The sequence below is a fragment of the Peromyscus leucopus genome, chromosome 5 (genome assembly GCF_004664715.2).
Source record: "Peromyscus leucopus breed LL Stock chromosome 5, UCI_PerLeu_2.1, whole genome shotgun sequence".
NCBI lineage: Eukaryota > Metazoa > Chordata > Mammalia > Rodentia > Cricetidae > Peromyscus > Peromyscus leucopus.
Window position 1 is genome coordinate 130358239 of NC_051067.1, and position 23953 is coordinate 130382191.

The 23953-nt window shown below is 42.5% G+C and overlaps 1 protein-coding gene across 19 annotated transcripts in view; it reads left to right on the forward strand.

The window, feature by feature from the left end:
• Positions 1–23953, forward strand: part of Pard3 (par-3 family cell polarity regulator) — a 555581-nt gene that overhangs the window by 250259 nt on the left and 281369 nt on the right. For all 19 annotated transcript variants that reach the window (XM_028887845.2, XM_028887847.2, XM_037206368.1 and 16 more), the window contains one exon: positions 13691–13822. In XM_028887845.2, the coding sequence (XP_028743678.1) occupies positions 13691–13822 (132 nt within the window). The remainder of the gene's footprint in view (positions 1–13690; positions 13823–23953) is intronic.

Genomic DNA, 23953 nt, shown 5'->3' on the forward strand with positions numbered 1-23953 from the left:
CCTTTTAGGCATAATAATACCAATAGTAATAGCAACAGTAATGATGATGATGATGATGATGATGATGATGATGATGATGATGATAAACATAGCAGAACAGAATCTGGAGCATTTATATGCTTTTGTGACATTTGACTTTTTTTCATACTTGGATTACACATTTAATCACTTTAAAATTCAAGTCAATTAAAATGAACTTATTCTAAAGTGCTTTAAAGCTGCCTTACAGCTAACTGTGGCTTGAAACACTGACTCCTCCAGTCCAGACAGAACCAGAACTGGAAGTAGCATTTCTGTGCTGAGGGCAGTGACTGGGTTCTGGCCTTTGTGTGTCCCTCATGTTTTCAGTCTGCGGAGCTTTTCAGTGCAGCAGGTTCTGGCTCCCAGCTTCAAAGATGAGAACTTCATAGCTCATTCATACTTGACACTTCCAAAATTTGCATGCTCTGGATTTTCGAACATAAATGCTTACATTTGATATGTAGATTAATCATTAGTATCAAAACCTCCTGTATCCTGTTCTAAAGCATTCTCTGCTTACTTCCTTTTTCTCCCTCTTTAAAGGTTTTTATTTATGTGTATTTTGTCTCTCTGTGGTACTTCGTGTGTGTTCAGGTTTCCACAGAAGCCAGAGAGAGCATTTGGACCAACTGGAGCTGGACTGGCTTATTCTGAGAGCCCCACTCAGGAACTCTGAAAGAGCAGAAAGTGCTCCTAACTACCACACCATCTCCCCAGCCCTTCTGCTTACTTTTTTTTTTTTTTTTTAATTGATTTTTCGAGACAGGGTTTTTCTGTGTAGCTTTAGCTCCTTTCCTGGAACTCACTCTGTAGACCAGGCTGTCCTGAAACTCACAGAGATCCGCCTACCTCTGCTTCTCGAGTGCTGGGATTAAAGGCGTGCGCCACCACCGCCTGGCTTCTGCTTACTTCTTTATTCTTCTATTTATATATGATGTCCATATTTACCGTTCCCCTTTATATCCTCACCCATTTCAAAACCATTTTTCTCTCTGGTTTCTATTCTTTGTAATATATTCTTTCAAACTCTTGGTCAAGTTGTAAATGCAATTTCAGGTATTTTATATTGCTGGGAGCCTTGCCTTTAACAGCTGAGCCGTCATCTCTTTAGGCCACAATTTAATTTTTTTTTCAAAGTAGAAGCTGAGGAGATAGCTCAGTCCACAAAGTGATTGTTGTTGTGAGCACATAGCCCCGGCTTCAGTCCCCAGAAATGTGCGTGTTAAAAACCAGATGCAGTGGCGGCGTGGTGTGCCACTCCAGCGCTGGAGGTGGGGGCAGTGGACCCCGGCTTTCTGGCCAGCCAGTGTTGCTGAGAATGGTTGAGCCCCAGATCAATGAGAGGCCCTGTCTTAAAGGTGGACAGTGCCTGAGGAGTGACGGACAAGGTTGTCCGCTGGCCTCCACACACACGTGAGCCTGCCTGTTTTCAAGTCCATCCCTACACACAAACATGAATACACATGTACATGCACACACACATATATGAAATATAATACGTTAGTACCCCTGATCAGCTGGCTGTCAAGAAGAAACTGTTCTTAGTTATTTGCAAGCTAAGTGTAGATGGGGGTGCTACAGTAAACCCCTCCCCCCAATCCTAACGGAACAACAGAGATGGCGTCAAATCACTCCCACCCCACCCCTGTGACAGCTTAAAAGGAGGTCCTGCCGAGACCCAGATCTTAGATTGCTGGTTGCAGCGTGTTTTTCCCGTTGAAGAGCTCTATGCCCGTGAAGTCCCCTCTGTTTCATGTATTAAAAGACTTTAAATTGGACTCAGCGCCATTTGGAGCTTTTTGTTAGTGGTGGTTATAATCATCAGGACAAGAACACCTGGTCCAGGCTGTTTGCGACCGCGACCATTTCTTCTGTCTCTGTGATACATCTAGGATATCATTGTCTTCCGTGTACTCTAAACAGTACAATTTGTGCTCAAAATTATGAAGTCCAAAGGTGCTATTGGAAAAAGATTTGAGCTTGGATATGATATTTTTTACCATCTATAAGTAGAGATCCCAACTGAAGTTGAGATCTTTCAGGAATACCTTCAGAGAGAGACACACAGAGCACAGAGGGAAATGAGTCTGTTTCGCCTGCGTTCTGAGACTCGAGGACTGAGAAATAGTCCTGAGTAGACAATATTGACTTCAAAATTCCCAGTCTTCACAATCTTACAAGGATTTTGGCCTTATTTCATCATTTAAAGTCGCTTGCATATGAAGCTTTTGATGATTTTGCTTATAAATTTAACTGTTTCATGTCACAAAGTTGGATCCAGCTTCTAGTAGTCCTCCCATTGATGAAAGTATCAGCTTGGGGCAGGAGCACCCACAGCGTGGTTCACCTCAGAGTGTCCTTGGTGCAGTTATGTTCAGCTGCCCTTGGAGTTGTGAGTTCCAGCCTAGGCTTTAGCACCGAAGGAGCAAAAATGGTTCTCATTTGTATTAGCCAAAGATAGAGAGAGGAAGCAGTTAATTGGACCATGACTAACCGTGACTTGGGGTCCTGGGTTCGAGCTTGGCATTAACAAGACCATGAGAGAAGAAAATGTATGGGGACGAATGAGGTCTGTAGGTTACCAGTCCTTTGCCAGTTCCGTCTGATAGTTTCAGAAACATGGCAGCTTCAAAGAAGGATCACGTCAGAGGAAGCTGGACAAAGAGCGTACTGGGGCTTTTTGTACTGTCTTTGCAACTTTTTCTGGAAATCTAAACATTTTTCCCCCAAAATATGGTACCAGATCTTAGCACTGTAGATATCACCCACATATATGACTCAGAGGTGATGTTAGCAGCCCAGAGATCAGAGTGTGTAGGACCAGAGTGCACCTCGTGAGTCTTGAACCTTCTGACACCCAGGCTATATACTCCATTGTCTTATTTCTCTCTAGAAATGAGATACTTTTAAAGTTCTTCATCTGATTTTATTGATTGCTGATGCATTGTTAGAGCCTTTCTGTTGTAAGTCTACATTTGAGAAATGCTCACTGGTTTCAGATGGGATGAATTGTTATGGCTGCATATCCACACTTTTATCTCTAATTTATATGAGCTACCCAGATGCCATCCTTGGTTTGTTCCTAATTTAGTCAAAGTAAGATTTTTTGGGAGTGGCAAGATTTCAACAGAGGTACTCAAGAGTCTCTTCACCCCTTCATTACTTTAGAGTTATAATGTTTAATTGTGACTTGGGGAACAAGTGGTTTCCTTGCATATCAGTGCCCTGCTCCCTTTGTCTGCCAGAGTGGTAGGTAGAAAGTCTTTTTCCTTTAGAGGTTCCACCTCCATTTCTTCCTGCTTCCTGTGGAGAGGTTTAATTCCCAAACGTACATCTTCAGAAGCAGTGCTTTTTAGTTTATAAGCAGTATGCAGGGCAGGATTATGACATGTATAATGACATGGGGCGTTTTCAGAAACGCGCCCATGGACACAGCTTACCTGAGGAAGCATTTGGAAGATGAAGAGGAAAGCTGAGGGATTATAGCCAAGGAACCTGCTCTGAAATCCCCACCCATTCTGTCAATCCTCTAGACCTTTTAAGCTTAGTATTTTCTGAGAACGAAGTGTTTGTACTTTGCTTTGGCAGGGTGGTGGCATATGGCACAAGTATCTTGATTTTGAAATGTGAGTAATCTCTTTAAATCCACATCCGATGAAAACTGTGTAGGTACATCCATCCAAAGACTTACCTGTGTGTGTTCGGATGATGGTGAGAATGAGACCCCGTGGACCTGGCACCTGCTGTTCACTGCCTCTGCCTGCCTCCCAGCATGCTGCCTTCTTCCCTTGGCATTATCTTGAAAGATTTCCAGGCAACATGCAACTTTATTTCTAATATTAGATTCAAGATAAAAACATTTAGAGCCATGTGTTTATGAAAGAAACAGAAAAGTGAATAGACACTTCTTACCTTCAAATTCAGAAGTACACACACTATAAAATATTTTTGAATTGCTTTAGACTTTGATTTTATTTCAAAATTAAATGGCAGTAATCAAAAATAAAGCTCTGTATGTTGTTGTAGCTCAACAAGATGAGCCAGAGATTGGGGGTGTGGCTCAGTGAAAGAGCATTTGCCTAGCATATGACAGGACCCAGGTTCTACCTCTAGTGGGATACTCCCCATCCCAGCACATGCACATACACACTCCCAGTCTCTCGGAGTGTTTCACATTTAATCTAACGTGAAGTACTTATGTGCTGTTTTCTCCTTTTACGCTTTGTTGGAAGCGTGGACCTGCCTGGTTTGTTGTCCACTTGACACAAGTTCCAGTTACCTGAGAAGAAGGAATCTTAATTGAGAAACTGCCTCCAGTAATTAGCCTGTAGGAAAGTTTGTAGGACATTTTCTCGATTAACCGTTGATGTGGGGATTCTATTTGGGGGCAATACCACCCCAGGCAGGTGCTTAAGAAAGGGGCTGAACAAGCCATGAGCAACAAGCATCACCCCTCAGTGGTCTCTGCTTCAGTTCCTGCCTGCAAGTTCCCACCCTGACTTCCCTCAGGGATGGACTCTTACCTGGAAGTGTAAGCTGAAATGAATCCGTTCCTCCCAAGTTGCTTTTGGTTACTGTATTTTATCTAACAGCAGGAACCTAACTAAGAGGAGTGTGTAGTCAGAATAGTAGTCCGTTTTTTTCTGGCTGATTGCCTATGCTGTCAATCCAGGAAAGTTAAGTGGCCATGTTACTTTCTTTGAAAGACCTTACAAATGAGACCATGAAAGCTTTTGTTCTCTCTGACTGTTCCCCATCAGCTCTGTTCTGTAACATCTCAGAATTCAGGAGAAAGCACTTTGGTAACTCAGAAAAAAAGTAAATTCCCCTCTCAGGTCCTCCTCCCCACCCTTCAGCATGTCTCCCAAGAGAAAGAGGACTCTTATTGTGTGTAATGAGACACAGTTGTCAAGCAGATGCTTCACCGTGGTTGCTCTGAAGACTAGGTAGCATGTGCTGGTCTCCTGCTATCGCTACTGTAAATGTAATTCATCTGGGGAGGCTGCACTTGCTGTATAAAAACTAAGGAGGTCGGGGTGTAAGAATCAGCGGATATCAGAAACTCCTCCCTTTGCCATGGAAGCTAACTTAAGTAGATGAAGTGGGAGTTGTGCCTTCTCCTTACTCAGAACCATTGAGGAATGGAGTGCAGTGCTGGGCCCCTGCAGGTACTGCCCATTGGTCCACATCTTGCAGAGCATGCCCTATAACTCGCTGAGTCTGTTTCTTCTTTCAGACACAAGGGAGTTAAGTTGGATTCTCTCTAGTATTCCTTCCAGCTTCTAAATTCTACCTTGAGGACTTGGAGGGTGGCGCACTGTTCAACTTGTGCAGAGCCTGGGGCTGACCCCAGCTCTGAAAAAGAAAAAGTGCATAAAGAAATTACCTGGCATTGTGAGCTATTTAGGTAAATGAGTAACAGTTAAGGAAGTTGCTCCAAACTTAAGAGCCTAAGTGAGTTTGGGTATGTGTCCTTTGATGCTCTGGTCTGTTCTCTGAGCCTGTCAGCTGGCTCTAGAGAGAGTCAGACATCTTGCCCATCTTTTCCTCAGGCCGGAATCTCTAGAAGTTCTGCCCAGCCTTCTTTATACGTGAACCATCCATGTTTCTAGCCCATGTGTTCCCAGGTATGGTTTTCTTGTTTGAGAGGAACATTGTCACCAACTTCTGCAAGATAAAACCAGAATGCTTCCTTCTGCTTTAATCAAGTCTTTCAACCCAGAGGGTTGGCTTTCTCTGGAAATGCATTGTGGACATTCCTGTACGTATTACATGGACCTTCTGGAGTTCAGTGCCAGCAGGGTTTTTGTGTGTTCTTGTCATTCTCAATGAGCTAAATAAACATCTGGAGATGTTTCTGTCGCATGTAGAGAGTGATTGTTCAGAGTTTTCAGGTGAGTTAAGTTTTCAGGATGCTAGATGGTACTTGTACCTAAAATCCCAAAGGAGGAAAGCATAAAAATTAGACGTGTACAAAATAAGGGATAGAATTTTATGTGCTCCCATTTTGCTTGGATAACTAATTATGATGAATAATATATAAATGTCTAAGTTTTTTGTATTATTGTAGTTATGTTGGAATACATTTTGTATATATATATATATATATATATATATATATATATATATATATATATATTCCTAATCCTTTATTTTTTGCATGACTCTGGGGAGTTATTAAGTATAAAGAAAGGATAGGAAGGAAACAGTATATGCACACTAACATTGTTTATACTTACTTAGGAGCTGGTCATTAGCCCAGGGTAAGATGAAATATCAGAACATGGTGTTATTGTCCTTATCTGCAGGAACACCCCCCCCACACACACACACAACCCCCAGGTAGGCCTGTACCTCCCAGTCAGTGCTTTTCCATCTTAATTAAGGACTGCTCATGCTGTGGCTGTTGTCATTGGAAGCCCCACAGCACAGGAGCCCTCCATTCCCTTCATATTTGCATGGATTGAAGATTGCTTCTGGTGATCCTGGCAACCTCAGCATGTGGCCTTTTCTCTCATTATTAAGTTGAGGACCTTCACCTTTTCAACAGAAAGGAAATAGGATGTCACAGTCTCTTCTGGGTTACTTCACCACACTTGCATCCTGAGCTGCTGGGAAGAGAAATAAAGGATCCCCTGGTCCCAAGCTCCATGCTATGATGTCAGCTGGCTGATAACTGTGTGTTCCTCAGTGACTTGTGGGCAGGTAGTGTACACAGTGTGGGGACTCGACAGGGCATGACTCATCTGCTGGCTGGGCTGAACCAAGACAGCTAGAGGTCTCGTTCTGCAATTTAAAATAATGGTTTATTTCTGTATTTTTTCCTTTGGAATTTTTGGACTTCAACTAGTTATGGGTAATGAAGACTTTAGAGGATTAAGTCATAGATAAGAGGGCTGCAGTTCAACACAGCCATGCATGTGGGGTAAGCCATGCCAACACAGAGCACTCAGCACAGTGCCCTGGAGTTGCTCGAGCTCAAGCCATTCAGCACTGATGTGGTAAGTTCTACAAAACGTAACAAATTACTACAGCATGGCATAAAATAACCCTTGTGCTATGTGTGTATAGTTTGGGTTCTGTAGAGGAACAGAAAGGATAGAATGGATATATACTGCAAAAGGCATTTGTTTGATTGTCTTACATGATTCAGTCTGAGAAGCCTGTAACTGTTCAGTCCACGAGGCTGGATGCCTCAGCAAGTGAAATCTAACCCAGAGGTCTGGAGGGTTTCTGGAGAGCTGCTGGTCTTGGGTATGCACTAGAAGGCTGACGAAGCTAGTCTTGATGCTGGTAGACAATGCAACAGCAGCCACGGAGTTGATTCAAGGATCGAAGGCTACAGGCAGGCACCCTGGTTTTCCGTCAGATCTCCTTATACCTGGGTCTCTGCAACAAGGTGGACTCTTGGGGCATATGTGAAAAGTAAGCAAAATTTGTGTTTGGTTCTCATCCCCAAGTTGCCTCAAATGCATGCAGATCCTCAAATCCAGGTGGCACTGGTGGAAGTTGTGTCTGAAACACTAGCCCCAGGCATTTTGCAAAAGGAATGTTCAACTTCTACTATATTTGGCGTGAGATCCATTATTTTCTTTATTTCTAAAAGTCTTCGTAAGCATGTCATTGGTCCACACTGATAACAACTATAGACTCTGCCCTCATTTACAAGGTAGCCGTTGAACCTTCTTTTGATGGGTAAGCTAGTCTCATAGTTCCTGGTTAAGTATCCTGAAAATAGTGTCCTTTGCTCCCTGGGTGTCATTTCTTGAAGAAATGATAAGCTGAGGCTGCTGAGATGACTCGGTGAGGTTGAGTCAAGACTGATGAACTGAATTTGACCATCCCCTGGACTCACTGGGCAGGGAGGGAGAGAACTGATTTGTCCCAGTTGTCCTGTCTCCACATGCACGTGCCCTCGCCCGAAAGAATAAACGTAGTAATAAAAGAAGAAGGAAAGGGTGTTAAAGGGCAGAATCGAATTCTTTTAAAGTCAGGACTCCCATGTCAAAAAAAGTGTGAGTTTAAAATCTTAACATCACACAGGAGTCCTTGGGATCATGTGATACAAGGAGGGTGCTAATGTGAAGTTTTTATATGTTGAATAGTTTGTATTTTATAATACCGTGAGACTTAGTGGTTTTTAAAAATATCCATACAATTGTCATTGTGCGTCCATCACCATCATGGTAATCAGGAAAATATCTGCATGTTCACAGCATTCTGGATAAGGTGGGCTGTCAGGTTTCCAAGAGAGAAAGTCCCCCCCCCCAGCCTGCCAGAAGTCAGCTGCTGTGGAGCAGTGGGTGGCTCTTTGGAATTTCTTTTTGTTGACTTGTGCTTGGCTTCAGGAGAGGTGTAGTGGAATTCTCTTACCCGCCTTCACTGGAAGAGGTCTGTCCCACAGGCAGCTTGCCAGGGAGCTCCAAGTTAATATGCATTTCCCAAGCCAGGGACTTTCTACACCTGCTGATGGCATCAGAGCATTCAGGTGACAGAAGAGTCCCCAATCACAGCAGCCACACCTGCTTCTCTCTGACAAGAGGGACAGTCCTCCCGAAGACTAGTGGCTGTATGGGACAGCCTCTTATGTGGAAATTTTATAATTAACGAAACAAAACAACAAAAGGACAGTGGTTCCTTATACTATTTTTTTGTGTGTAATCTTTTAGATGAAGTCCTAACTTAACTGTAATAAATCATTGCTTGTCATTAGCAACCTCAGTTGTCATTACTGTTTTAGGGTTTAATAAATCATTATGTTATCTCAACTCTCTACTTATTTATTTAGTCATTCATTCATCTATTTATTTTCTTATTTATTTATTTACAGGGTATCTCACTCTGTAGCCTAAACTGGCTTAGAACACACTGTGTAGCTCAGGCTGGCCTCAGACGTCTGTGTACCAGGATTACAAGCATGTGCTACCATGCTCAGCATATTTTTATATCTAAAGGAAAATATTTGCTAGTGTACAAAAGTTTTGCATTACTTTGGTTGCGGAATGAAATAGATTTAAATGGATATTTTCTAATTTATTACTAACCTTTTATGGGCTTTTACAAAAATAATATGAAGGGAGAGAAGATTTGATAGTTTGGTTTTCCTGTCTTTAATTTGTAAAATATCAGATTGAAGATACTTTGATAGAAGTTTTCATATTTTTATAGTTAGAATCTGTAAATGAGCATATATAATCTCATATAGATAAGACTGAGACAACTATATGTTAAAATATTATCCCCAGACATGTTTCAAATGAAAATAGAGTGTATCATACATACTTCAATGGGCAGTCATGACAAACCACATGTTTTGATATAGCAAAAGCATTTCATATTTGATGCTTACTCTTACACTTTCCTCATAAACACAGAATACACTTCCAGACCCATGCTTGTACACACTCTCTGTGTGTACTTCACCCCAGCTTTAGGTAAGGTTATGGAGAAGACCGTGTCTAAATTGTTAGAGCTTGCATGATATTATTAATACAATAAAGGATATGTTTCATGGGGATTAAAATATATTTTCAACCTTTACTCAATTGGTAATGGTTTAAGAGTGCTATAATTTGTAAGTCTTTATACATGCATTACTGCATAGACTTATTGTGAATTAGGAATACTCTTTTATTGTGGATGGTAATGTCTGTTTTACTTTTCCTATCCACTAACTCCTCAGAGTTCACTGTACACATGCAAAATTGCAGAATTTTTCAGATACAATAAAGAAGGACAGGTCTTTTGATCTTTAGCCATAATCTCCCTTAATGTAATCATCTGTCAGTACCCTATTGCATGAATTATGTCATAACTGAGTTAAATGGGGAAATAATCCACTATTTTTTGGTTGTAATTGGAAGTGATCACATTTTCCATAAGCATTGTAAACTGTAGGTGTGACATTAAACTGAAATAGGTAAATACCTCTTTTAGTAAGATCTGACATTACAGTCACTGCATTTGGGCTGAGGTTTGCCTTAAAACTCCTTACACCATTCCCTTAGCAACTTTAAAAGAAGCTTACAGGAGTGTTCTAAAACCATGTGAAATAGGAAACAAAACATATTCAAGGAGGGTGTCCACATCAGTACAGGTCACTGTGCCGGGTGCCTGGGTTCGAGGTCAATGGTGACCTTGTCCGGGCTTCAGTGCAATAGTAGAAATAGCAACTTTGAAAATCAAACTTTGAGTTAAAATTAGAATACCATGTTGACAAAAGCATGGCATCCTAGGTCCTAGGGTCTTCCCTTGAGAGACAGTGGCAATGGACTGACTTTGAAGAATGGCTAGTGTTTCCTCAGTAGAAATGTCTTGGAAATCGGGCTTAGGCAAGGCGAGAGTGGAGGCAAGGAGAGGTGTGAGATGCAGTCTGTAGTGTGTCTGTCCAGGTTCTTGGGTCCCCACAGGTATGATGTGACCTAACGCACACGGTAGAAAGATCTGCTCCGGAGTGGCGCAGAGCATGTTGGAGGCTGAGGCTGGGGCAAGTGTCTGGCTGGCAACCAGCGCAGTAGTGTCGTGTGATGTATGAGTTAGTCAGGGCAGGATCTTGACAGAGTGTTGGGTCGGCAGGAGTTGGCAGCTGTGAGTCCTGTAGAAGAAGGGGAGAGAAAAGTGAGATCCAGAAGGACCCTTTCAGGAAGGCCTGAGTCAGTGCAGGAGGTATTGTTTCCTCATGCTGCAGCCTTCCTGGTCCATGGCCACTCTTCACCATCTTGTCATTCATCAGATATGCTTTGTTTTTCCCTAGCTCTGACTCTGCTGCCCAGGCTTGGCCATTTTCTGAAAGGTCAAACATACCATCATGGGCTGTCTCGGCTGGGTCTCTGAAATGCAGTTCCAACTGAAGCCACAGGATAGGCTTCTCGGCCCTTCTGTTCAGTGGCTTGTGTTCTGAGGAAGGAGCTGTTAATAATTACCTCAGTGATCAGATGGTGGGGAGAGAAGAGAGCTGGCCTGGGCCTAGCCACAGCTCCACCACTCTTGACGTGAAAGTCAGACCATGTCACTCTTCTCTTTGTGGGTCTTTGCCATTTAGTCCCTAGCATGCCCACCCTTTCTGGTTGACTGGAACTTCCTGTTAGCATGTTTATGGTGACTTTTCCTCACCATTTCCCTGAGTTTATTAATCAGAGATGTATAGGCTTTTTCTAGTAGACGGTACTTCCTAACAATATTTATTTTAGCCACCAAATGTTGTTTTTGAAAAGCATGTTACTTATATTTACTTTATGTGTCTGCGTGTGTGCCTGTATGTATGTATGTATATGCACAGTGTGCGAGCCTGGTGCCTGTGGAGGTTAGAGGGGGCACCGGACTCCCTGGGGCTGGCATTACAGGCAGTTGTTAGCTGTCATGTGGGTACTAGGATCTGAACCCGAATCCTGGGGAAAAGGAGCAAACGCCATTCACCACTGAGCCATCTCTTGAGCCCCATTAGCTACCAAGTTTTGAAAGATGATTTTATTTTTATGAGTTAATTCTAATAAAGACTTTTCTGGACTTGCACATCAAAGTTTATGTTGATAAATGTAGTTTTGTTTATTTTCAAGAGTAATACTATTAGATAAATCCATGACTGTCCTATGCTTGCTATATTTTATGGTAGAATTCCATAAGGGCAGAAGGGAACTATGTCCTGGCCCACAGCTAAGGTCTGCAGTATGCGGGCCTCTTACCATGTTGCCTTGTTTCATTTTTGTGATATATTGGTAGCTTGTGTAATAAAATAGTGCCAGCGGAGGTATAGCAATGGGTGATGTGCTTGCTGCACAGGCATGAGGTAGGTCCGGAGTTTTCATCCCCGGAACCCATGTAAACAAAAAAACCTGGGCACAACAGCATGTGTGACTGTGACCCCAGCACTGAGGGAGAGGAGATGGCTACCTTCCAGGGGCTCATTGGCAAGTCAGTCTAGCTGAAAAGTGAGCCAGAAGTTCAGAGAAGGAGAAAGAGGGAAGGAGGGAGGGAGGGAGGGGGAGAGAGAGAGTTAGAGTTGTTTTTTACTCTTTTGGAGGCCCACCATCCAGCTCCCACATAAATCACACACAGAGGCTATTCTTACTCATCAATGCCTGGCCTTAGCTTGGCTTAGTTTCTTGCCAGCTTTTCTTATCTTTAATTATCTTGTCTGTCTTTTGCCTCTAGGCTTTTCCTTTTCTGTTCCTGTATACCTTTCTTTGTCCTCAGTTGCTGGTTGTGTACCTGGGTGGCTGACCCCTGGAGTCCTCCTCCTTCTCTCTCATTCCTTGACCTTTTCTCTCTCCAGATTTCTCCTTCTATATATTCTGTCTGCCTGTCTGCCCCACCTATCCTATTTCCTGCCTCGCTATTGGCTGTTCAGATCTATATTAAACCATGAGGTGTTTTAGACAGGCACAGTAACACAGCTTCCCAGAGTTAAACAAATGCAACACAAACAAAAATAACACACCTTAAAATAATATTCTTCAGTAAGAGAAAGAGAGATTGTCTCAAAAAAAATGACAGGGGTGTAGAAAAAGACAACTGAAGTTGACCTCTGGCCTCTACACACATTCTTATTTGCAAATACATGAATACACCCTCTGTACAGTCTGTCTGTCTGTCTGTCTGTCTCTCTCTCTCTCTCTCTTTCTCTCTCTCTCTCTCTCTCTCTCTCTCTCTCTCTCTCTCACACACACACACACACACACACACACACACACGGCGAAGGAGGAGAATGAATAATAATAGTAAAATATTACATAGCGTATTTACAGTTATTATAAAGAATATTATAGTATTATAGTCCTTTTAACTTCTCGTACAATCTGAGTTGAACTGAGGGTTGCATTTCTAAAGTATTCTTATTGAAAATACTTTGTATCTAGTTATTGACTGAAAAAACTTAACTTCCCTATCTCAGATTTTTTCTTTCTGCTCAGAAAATTGAAATCAATTTTTACAGTTCAAAAGTTAGAGCCTGTTGTTACAATTTGAAAGAAGCATTCCATACTGTATTGCATTTGGATCTTCTATGGTGAATTGAGAACACAGTGAACAAATACTCATGTAAAGACATTGCTTGTCATAACCATGTCAGGATAAACAATATTTATCTATCATGTGTCCAGTATTATGATAGGCTGGCATTTCCTTGATATTTAAGTTAATCTTGACAGCAGTCTTCTGATGTAAGTAACAGAAAAACCCAGAGAGTCTTAAATCTTTTGCCCAAAATAAACCTTCAAGAACCCAAAGAAGAATAAAATGTATTGTTTTTTTTCCCCTTGTTTTCAACATTTTGGTAACTCATTGACAATATCTCATCATCATAATATTGGAAAAGAGTCAAAGAGAAAAGCCTTGATTGAGAGTGTGAGTCTCTAGAAATACGTGCCACTTTTGTGTATGTACATTTGGCTGGAGATGGATCTGAGTGACAGCATGGAGGATGCACGTTCTTGGCCTACAGTGGGCATTCTGTGCAGCTTTCTTATGCTATCCCCATTAAATTTCCCTATGCTGGCACTTGCTGGCACTTCTGCAGTACAATTTAGATGTAATGCCTTCAATTTTGTATAGACTGGGAAAAAGATTTCAAATACATAGAGTAAATTTCCCCTATGTCAGAAAACCCAAGTGTGTCCTTAATTTGTGAGGTCTGTGTTTTTACAAAGATGCCCTTTTGTTTCATTTTGAATAGAAAGATGAAAACTACAGGAGCCTCCCGAGAGATCCCAGTAGCTGGTCCAACCAGTTCCAGAGAGACAACGCCCGCTCCTCTCTAAGTGCCAGCCACCCAATGGTAGACCGGTGGCTGGAGAAGCAAGAGCAGGTAACGTACCATGTCCTTGCTCGGCATCATTGTTCCACAGCCAGCAGTTGGCTAAGTGTGCTATATGACATTTTGTTATTGCAGTATGTGGAGAAAAATGGCATCCCAGGTCTGTGAAAGGATGTGATTTAATCACAGAGGGATATCTTTGGTCTCATAAGTAACATTGCTTTTCTTTGTGATTTTGATATAAAATACTTTGTGTTTATTAAAAGGTATTCGATTGAGAAGCCACACACTTCCTAATTTCTCCTCAAAGACAGAGCCTCTGTTTGTCTCTTTTGAGGCTATTTGAAATACCTGCTAGGCGGGATATGAAGAAAGTGGTACCCTTCTGTCTTGAGCTTAAAGCATCTTCCTCCACAGAGGCTTGACAAATGCTGATCCATTCAGTCAATCTGGCACCAACACCACTCCACCTGGAAGAAGACATTGGCGCCTTCTCTTCAGCAGGATAATTAGTTACACCTGGCTGCATCTGATGGGCCGAGAACTGCGAAAAGAAAATAAACAAGTCAGAGTATGATTCTGACCAGAAGCAAGCACTGTTGTTCCGGGAGGAAAGAAGGAACAGATTCCTCCTCCTCCTCGCTGGCCGTTCTTTCCAGCTGTCTTTCTCGAACTGTGATTTGCTTAGTTATATGTTCTCCTTGAGTCCTCTGGGTTCAATGCCCACTGTCCCTTCTGAAGCTTTCTCTTCTCTTTATTTTGCTATTTAAAATACAACGAGGAGAATAGCATTCTCTGGGTGGAAGAATGTAGAGTTAATCAAACAAAACAAAACAAAATAAAGCCAGTCTTCTGTGTTGACAGTTTGGGGTCACCAGAGTAGAACAGATGGCTGTCTTCCTGTATTTGATGTCATTTGAACTGAGGAGGTCTGGAAGCTTCTAGATCTCTACTCTTTGCTTCATTTCTAACTAAAGAGCTTGTGTGTCTCCCCTGCACCTCCCCCTCTGCAATTGTGACCACAGCAACTTTGCCTGTGGTCATAAACAGCAGGCATGTGCAGGACAGATGCCTGCCTTGGTGCTGAGCTAGCACCACCTCAGAAGGCAGATGTCTTGTTCTTGGCAGGGACTGATCTACATAATGGAACATGGATAACAATGTCTGGGGACATTGGTGGATTTTACTTCTCCAGCACAGCAGAGGTGGTGGACCTGCACTAGGGGTCAGGCTGGACTTGATCTCTAGACACAGGGTCTGGCTTTACAGTGATGAACCCACCTTGCTCAGAATAGTCGGTCTCAGTCCTAAATGTGACACTCAGGAGGCAGAGGACTGTCTGTCTTTCAGGGAGTGTCCCTTCTAATGTTAACCTTGGCATCTCTTTCTTTTGAGCCTCCTCAGAGGAACCAGGAGGGACCTAAAAGTGACATGGTTTGTTGTTCCACTTTGAGTTTTCCCCCTGTGAACATTTTCACTCTGAGAAACCAGGAAACAAAAAGAGCAAGAAACTCTTCATTTTGATATCAGACAGTGTTTTAAATCTTTTCAACCACATCATTTTTTTTCTGACTGTGCATAGAATATTTTTTTTTAATATTGGCAGATAATGGATCATAGGCTGACTTTGTCCCTGTTTCTTTATGCGTTATTGCAATTGATAAAATCTATGAGTCGGCACAAACCTTATAAAGCTCTTGACTGCAAGTAGTTAGGGCTGGAAAGTGGGGGGACGGAAGGGGACGTCGGCTAATTGGGCGCCTGCCATTTGCACGCCTTGTCTCCACCAAGCCTGAACCCAATTAGCAGAGGCAGAGAACAGAACTACAAGGCAACTCCAGCCGCCATTTCCGTTCTGTGCTGGGAGTGACTGCCCTGACCTTTGGAGAAAAACCTCTGTTTTAGGGTTCTTTCCATCAAGGAAAACATCACCTAATTGGCAGGATGTGCTGGAGAATAAAAACGTAACCTAAATGTTTGATGAGGATGCAGTTCGACTAGTTTAGTCCCTCCTCAGCCCCAAAGTAATCGCCCTACCCAGTGGACTGCCTAAGTTCTCAATGCCAGGAGTTTAAGAAGTGACAAAGTTGTGTCACATCCATGTGTGTGTGTGTGTGTGTGTGTGTGTGTGTGTGTGTGTGTATGTATGTATGTATGTATGTGCACATGTATGTTTTAACTCGATGTGGTAAACTGGTAGGTGTCTTGGGTAGACAGGCTGTGTGGCTCCTGTTTACACACAGTTAACCACGGTTGCTTTTGTTAAGGGACCGCTTTACCTTCCCTCCCAAGTGCTTGCTGATTTACATCTTCTCCAGATTAAAAGAAAGAAAACGACAAAAGAAAGTCTGATTTTACTTAGTCCTAGTACTATCCAGATGACATAAGGAAAAATAAGTTTCCAGCATATGAAATGACCCTTATTTTGTAATTACAAAATTAGGAAATGGCTCACTCAGAAATCTGATTATAGCAGCTGTGGACTGGCTAGCGAGCTGACTCATGGGCCATAATATGAAGACATGGAAGGTCTGTGCAAGTTCAGAGTGGGAACAGCCAGGGCTCTGCCGTGACCACCAGTCCTGGGAACCGAGGCCCAGTTCTGGTGCTGCCAGAGGTTGATGGAAAAAATGCAAGTCCTTAGCCACTAAATCCTAAAATTGCACTGTTTTCTATTAAAAGGAAAGAGATTTGTTAATATTATTTCCCATTTGGCAAAGATTTGCAAAATCTGTGCAGAAGCAAAACATCATTTTTTTTCTAGCAGCACTGAATGTAGAAAGTTAAAACCATCGAGACTGCTTTAAAATTAAATTTAGTTATTATTATAGAATGCTAGATACTTTATTATTGCAGAAATCTAGCCTGTTCACAATAACACCAAAAATAAAAGCCACATTTTAGGAGCGCTGTCTTCCTACCCTGCTCTTGCTGTATTGCAAATTACTTTGTCGTTCGTTGATAACAAATGCCTGCTATTAGGAGGCAATTTTTAAATTATTTGTTTTAGAATGCAGTGATTGGTAGTCTCCATGTATAGGTATCATTCATTATTTTCCACAATGCCTACGTATTTTCTACTTTTATCACCAGTGTCCTGTGGAGAGCAGGCGTGGAGAAGGGCCCTGATGAATGCTCTGCTTAGAACACCCTGCCTTCCTGGGGAAGCCTTGCTGGTCACAGGCAGGGCACTTTGTTTCTCCTGAGAGAGAAAAGAAGCATTTTTACCCTTTCCCATACTTGGCAACAGAAGCCCACAGTGAGCCCGTGACATGTGTGTCAGCCTTGGAAACCTGCACTCCAGGCGGGTGGGTGTGCTTTGTGATTCCCGGCTCGCTTGCTGTGTGCGAGCCCTGTGCCTGTGTGGGTGGGGACTGACTGATACTGCTAGCCTTGGGCGCTGTGTGTGTGTGAAGGTTGGGTAACATCACAGGTTTAGTGCAGGCCAGGTCTGCGCTTCTCCACTCATGTACAGCTGCCCCCCTTTCTCTTCAATTTAGGCAAGTCAAGGTTATTCTATGGAATAGCGAGTAACCTTTTTAGAAAGGACAGGTTTATGGTAGGGCTGGGGCTAGAAGCTAGGGCCGTGGGCATGGCAGTGCCCAGCCCTGGTTTGATCGTCTTGAATCTCATTTTCTCCTCTCACTCTGGAAGTATCTTTTGGAATGCTGAGCTGGCTCACGCCTGTCCCCAGTGTACATCTTTTCGGGATTGGATTCTTGATTCAGTGGCACCTTATTAGAATTAGAATACAGTTTAATCTTCTTAAATCATTTTTTTTCCTGAAGAATATAATCTGACATGAGAATTAATTTATTGTTTGTTCTTGTGCCCACTTTTATATTTCTACTTTTATATTTGTTTTGGAGATATGTATGTAGTTGTGAAGGGATTAAATGTAAGGGTTCCATTTATGGATACTAGAATCCTACAAGTCTTCTGATCACTTCTGCTTAGCTACTTGCTAAGCATATGGGCCTCTTTGTGATCTGATGGGGTTGGGGGGCACCTGTCACTCAATCACTTCTGGAGCTTAGCTGTGCCCTTCAAGGGCTTCTTGTCAGGATTGTTTTATTGTCTGTCTGTCTGTCTGTCTGTCTGTCTGTCTGTCTGATCTTCCTGCCTTCTTTGCTCTATGGGATTAGAGGTATGTACCATCATGTAGCGTGGGGGACAGAATTCAGGCCTTCATGTTACTAGGCAAGCACTTACTAAAGGATCCCCATCCATCAGCCTCTGTTTGGTCCTTTTCACTGGCCATGATTACTACTTTCTGTTGCTTCTTTGATTGATGGAGCTGAAAGCCTATAGGGAGCCAAGAGATGAGTCAGAAATTCTGAGCAAAAAACAAGTCGGGGAGTGTGTGTGTGTGTTTGTGTGTGTGTGTGTGAGAGAGAGAGAGAGAGAGAGAGACAGACAGAGAGAGAGAGAGACAGAGAGAGAGAGAGAGAGAGAGAGACAGAGAGAGAGAGAGAGAGAGAGAGAGAGACAGAGAGACAGAGACGTTTGTGGAATTTTGGCATTTGTGGCTTTTCTTGTCTGTGAACGCACTGCTACATTCTGGTTGTGGATCTTGCACATTGGAGAAAGATGCATCTTCGTTTTATAAATCTTTGACCTTCAGGTGGCTTTTCCTGTGCTCACTAGGGTCAGCCTTAAAGCCTTTGCTGGAGCTTTGTGCTCAGATGATGAGGACAGGTGAGGTTCCATGCTGTGCACACATTATTCACACATGGGGGTCTCACTGTCCTTTGAACACTTGCTTGTTAATTTCTGTGTTTTATGAGAGGGAGAACTACTATTTTTTCGACAAATATTAGGAAGTTGCATCGACATTTTTTTTTCTTACAGTATCTTCTTTTCAGTACCTATTTCTGATAGCCTGCCTGGAGAATATGAATCATTCACAAGACATGTTTTAATGTGGGATTTGTGATCTGGACTAGGGACACTTTTTCATTTGTTGTTATTGTTTAATTGGTTCATATGTAGGCCTTTCCTACCACCATCAACTTGGTCTTGGAACAGCCCTGAAAGATGTCCTTTGAAGTGTTGAAATGGTTCACTCAGTGCTTTGGTGCTTTGCCGCCCGTGCTTCCTGTGGTATTTCTTTGACGAGTCTGGGTTGGTGGGGGGCTGTCTTCCCCATGCTTTTTCTGATGTTTGGGGCTGCTGCTTACGTTCTCTCCTCAGTAGTCTCTCCAGCACAAGCTAAGTCAGATCTTTAAGCAGCTGAGCGATTATGTAGGGATTAAAGTGCTGGAAAGACACATGGCTATTTATACAACATCCACCTGAAGGCATTGGTGGGCTGGGGCTTTCGAGGTTCTTTTCACGTGCCGGTATTTTTCATATTCCCGTGTGCTAAGCACAGGCTAGTTTGTTCTGTTTTTAATGAATCAGTCTTTACCAGGTTGAGAGACGGCCGATTCCCACCCCCCTCACCCCCCTACCCTTTGTTTTCTTCAAGAGTTGCAATTTCCAAGTTGCAAAATGAAGCTGTAGTGTGACAGTATTTGGTGGTATCAGTTAACCCCTCTGGTAAACACGTGTTTTCTTGTCTGCCAATCCTTTCAGTTCTCAGAAGAAATTCATTAACTGGCCCTTTGGTGTTTTAACTTCTACGTAGAAAACAGAAGTGTGGTGTGGGTACAGCCTCATTCCCCCTCAGATGTCTTGATCTACCTGTGGGTGCTCACACTGCTCCTGTTCCCCTAAAGAGACTCATGGACTTTGGCATGCCAAGGTCTTCCGGTCTCTGCTGTGTGCCCTTGTAAACCAGGCTCTCCCAACCCTTCCTCAAACCAGGCTCTCCCCCCTTTGAGTTTGAGAGCTTGGATCCTCCTTGGTCATGTAAAGGGCCCCCTGACAGCTCTGTCCCCAAGCCTCCGTCGGAAACAGGTTGACATCAGTGTTCCTGCTCACCACTTTTCCTTGGTCACATTTCTGAAGCGAGCTTGCCTTGGCGTCTCCCAGTGTCCGTGTAGAAACAGCCCAGACACTGTGCTTTTCATAGCTGCAGCATCTAAGAAGGCTTTACACAAGTTTCAACACATCGAGGGGGAAAGTTCCTCACATAGCTTCACACTTTCCCCATCCTGTGTGTCATGGTGGGTTTTCTTGAGTGTATTATAGCAATAATTTTATAATGCTCTTGGAATGATAACTAAAAACTGCAGCTTTTCTGTCCATTATTTTTGAGACATGGTCTCATGTATCTCAGTTTGGAATTCTGTTTCTGTGATAAAACACAAAGCAACTTGGAAGAGGAGAGGTTTGGCTTCTGGGCTACTGTCCACCATCAGGGGAAGTTAAGGCAGGAATCTGGAGGCAGGAACTGAAACAGTGACCATGGAGGAATGTCTGCTGCTTACTGGCTTGCTCAGTCTGCTTCTTATAGCACCCAGGACCACCTACCTGGGGGTGGCACTGCCCCCACATGAATCATTAATTAGGAAAATACCCTACAGATTTGTATACAGGCAATCTGAAGGAGGCATATTCTCAGTTGAGGCTTCTCCTTCCCCAATAACCCTAACTTGTGGTAAGTTGATAAAAACCAAACGAGGATACCAGGCTAGCCTCAGACTCAGCATGTGGCCTGGATGACCTTGAACTTATGATCCCACTGTCTGTCTCTCCTGAGTAATGGGATTATAGGCATATCTCACCATCCCTAGTTCATGTGGCTCTAGGGGTAGAAACCAGGACACCATTGCATACTAGGCTATATTTCTAGCTCCCAATATTTCAGCTTATAGGTGAATCTAGGAAAAAATGTTGAATATCAAGACACACATTTTATTAGTCAAAAATCTCTAGAGAAACAAAACTGATAGAATGAATCCCTGTCTATCTGTCTGTCTATTATCTATCTACCTACCCATCTATCACCTATCTATCATCTATCACCTTATCTATCTATCTATCTATCTATCTATCTAATCAGTATTTATTAGAGTGACTTACGGGTTATGATCTGATTATTTCAACAATGGCTATCTCCTGCTAGAAAGTCCAAATGTATAATAATTGTTCAGTCCTGGAGGCTGGATGTATCAGTTGGTTGTCAATATACAAAGAAATCCTGGAGAAATAGGCTCTGATGCCAGTGAGGAAATGAATTTGCCAGTAAGAGTGAGGGCAAGCAGGCAAAGAGTCAGCACACCCTTCCTCCCCCTGTCCTTTATATAGGTTGCCACCAGAAAGTGTAGCTCAGATTTAAGGTGGGCCTGCCCACCTCATCTAGATTTCAGATGGGTTTTCCCACCTTGAATAATCTAATCTAGAAAATCCCTCACCGGTATACCTAACAGGTTGGGCTTTAGTTAATTCCAGTGTATCTGTTTGACAACTAAGAATAACCATCACAACATATACATTTTATTCAAGAGTTGTGCATTTACACCATTGATACTTCTTGACAAAATTGGTTGCCCTATAGCATCTGCCTGTGACAGAGAAGACTGAAAAAGTGTTACAGAGAAAAGGACCAAGGGCTGAGGGGAGATGGAAGGTGTGTCCAGGCCAAGTCATGTTCTCACTTGGAAAATGGTTTGATGGAGGACACCGCCTTTCTTACCTCTGTGTTGGCCTGTGCGGTTCCTTGGGGACTGCCTCCTAATTGAACTCGGATGTGAGTGCTAAGCAGCTTGCATCATCAGCTGCTCCTGCTGGTCTCTGTGTGCCCTAATGAGGTCAGCTGACAGAGGACTGGTTCTGGTTAATCCTGGGAGAGCCCCAAGTCTGCTGAGCCTTACTGAGCTGCTGGGACCCAGTTCAGTGAGGTTTATAGAGGACATGGGAAAAAAAAGTCCAAATATGCTGTTATAAGCTGAGGCACCTGTCAATTCTATTAGCTCCAAACATTTTATTTAAATAGGAAAATGTTTAATTATCAAGGGAATATTAACTTATTCTTAATGTTTATAACTAAAGTGACATGAATTTTCTGCTTAATTTGCAAACAGTATTTGGACAAAATATTTGATTTTGTTGGATAATTTATAAACATTAGAGTTGGATCTAGCAGCTAATACTCTATTCTGAAAACATTGTAAATTTTTCACTTAGAGTCCAGGGGTTTCTTCATTTTCATTAGACTGTGAATGCATTGCTCTATCCATCTATGGCTACAAGCTAGAAAAATTTATCTTCAGAGGTGTTTTCTTTTCGTTCCCTTGCTGTAGGGACAGTATATTTTTGTGTCAGTATATATAAATTACAGATGTTATAAATTCTGGCATACCATTAATATGCTACACATAGGATTTAGTCTCCTGGGATTATTTTATGTATTCAATCTCCTGAGAAGTACTTCTCATATGTATGGATATTTGACATGAAAACCATGTTGGGATTTTGAAATTACTTTCTTTTTTATTTTAAAGATTCAATTGTTTTTATTTCTGTGTATGTGTCTGCCTGTGAGTCTGTCACATGTGTGCAGGTGTAGGTAGAGGTCAGAAGAGGGCCTTGGGTCACCGGGAACTGGAGTGACATGTGGTTGTGAGCGGGGAGCACTGTTAACCACGGCGCCATTTCTCCAGACCCTGGAATTACTTTCTAAGTTTTGAAAAACATTTATTTAATTTTATTTAATGTTTTTGAATGTTTCCCTTGCATGAAATTTGTGCACTGTCTTCATGCATTATCCAAGGAGGCCAGAAGAGGAAGGACATCAGAACCCCTGGAACTGGAGTCACAGTCAGTTGTTAGCTATCATGTGGGTCTGGGAATTGAAAACAGGTCACCAGAAAGAGTAGCCAGTGCTCGTAGCTGCTGGGACATCTTTTGTCCCTTGGAATTATTTTCTAATAGGAAATACTGTTCGTTGATGTTTCACATAAGTGTCTTAGTTAATTAAATTGATTCTGATATGAAAATGATCCCACACCAGTTTTAAAAGAGTTAGTTGTTGTTGTTTTTCCTGTTTTGTTTTTTTTTCTTATTGTTCTGAGTGTCCATTACACATGTAGGCTAGCTTCGAAGTCTTCTCTTTCCCTCTGGACTGTAGTACAGCATATTGGACAGAGTGGGATTAACATAGACACACATTAAGAATTGTCATTGCTTCTGATGAGATTTCAAGTATCACAGGTTGACGTCAAACTCACTCTGTAGCTGAGGAGGACCTTGAACTTCTGCTAAAATCTTATCAGAACCTGTATCCTTTTGTTATCTGTTCCTCTTTTGGTTGTGTGTGTGTGTGTGTGTGTGTGTGTGTGTGTGTGTGTGTGTGTGATCTGTACGTTTGTATGTGTGCATTTGTGTAGTTATGTGTTCACATGTGTATGGGAGTCAGAGGTTGATGTGTGTCTTCCATCATTGTCCCCTACTTTATTTGCAGAGGTACTCTCATTTAACCCAGAGCTTTTGAATTTGGCTAAGGTAGCCCAGTGCATGGATCCCCATTGACCTCCTGAGTGCTGGGATTGCAGGTGAAGCTCCAGGATCATGTGGCTCCCCTGTGGGGCCCAGAGAACTCACTGGAGCCCTCATGGTTGTAGGACCAGCACTTTATCCACCGAATCGTCTCTCCAGCCTCAGTATGTCTCTTTGTCACTTTTAATGATTTTTGAAGACAGGTTTTCCGGCAGCTCTGGGTGACCTCCCGGGGGATGTAGCTTCTTCTGACCCTCCTGCTTCACCTCTTCAGTGTGTTTTAAAGATGTGTTTGGATTTTTCATGGATAGTGAGTTCATAGTTTGAAAGTTGGACATTACTCATTGATATGAAAATGCTAGTGTCTCTCCCAAAGTTACCTCCCTTGCCTTCCCACATGCAGCCACAGTTAAGAGTTCCTGTATTCTTTCTTTTTTATTTCATTCTTTCAAATGGTATCATGCTTTTCTGGCTGGTCTTGAACTCACAGAGATCCACCTTTGTCTTCTTCCCAAGTGCTCACTTTGGAAAAGTTCAATACTGTTTGAGAAATAGTAAATGCAAAAAGTTTGCATAAATCAAATAGGATTTTTGTGGGAGATTTTTTTTCCCATTTTGACTTTCTTTCCTTTTCATTTTTAAATCTCAGACATTTGACTCCCCCCCCCTTTTAACCTGGGATTGTGCTCTGTGTCCCCCCCCCCCATGCCCCACGCCCAGTTGCTTTCTGTTTCCATGTTTAAATCACATATGCTTGACTTTCTTCTCCTTTTAACTAGAATTGTTCTGTTTTCTCTC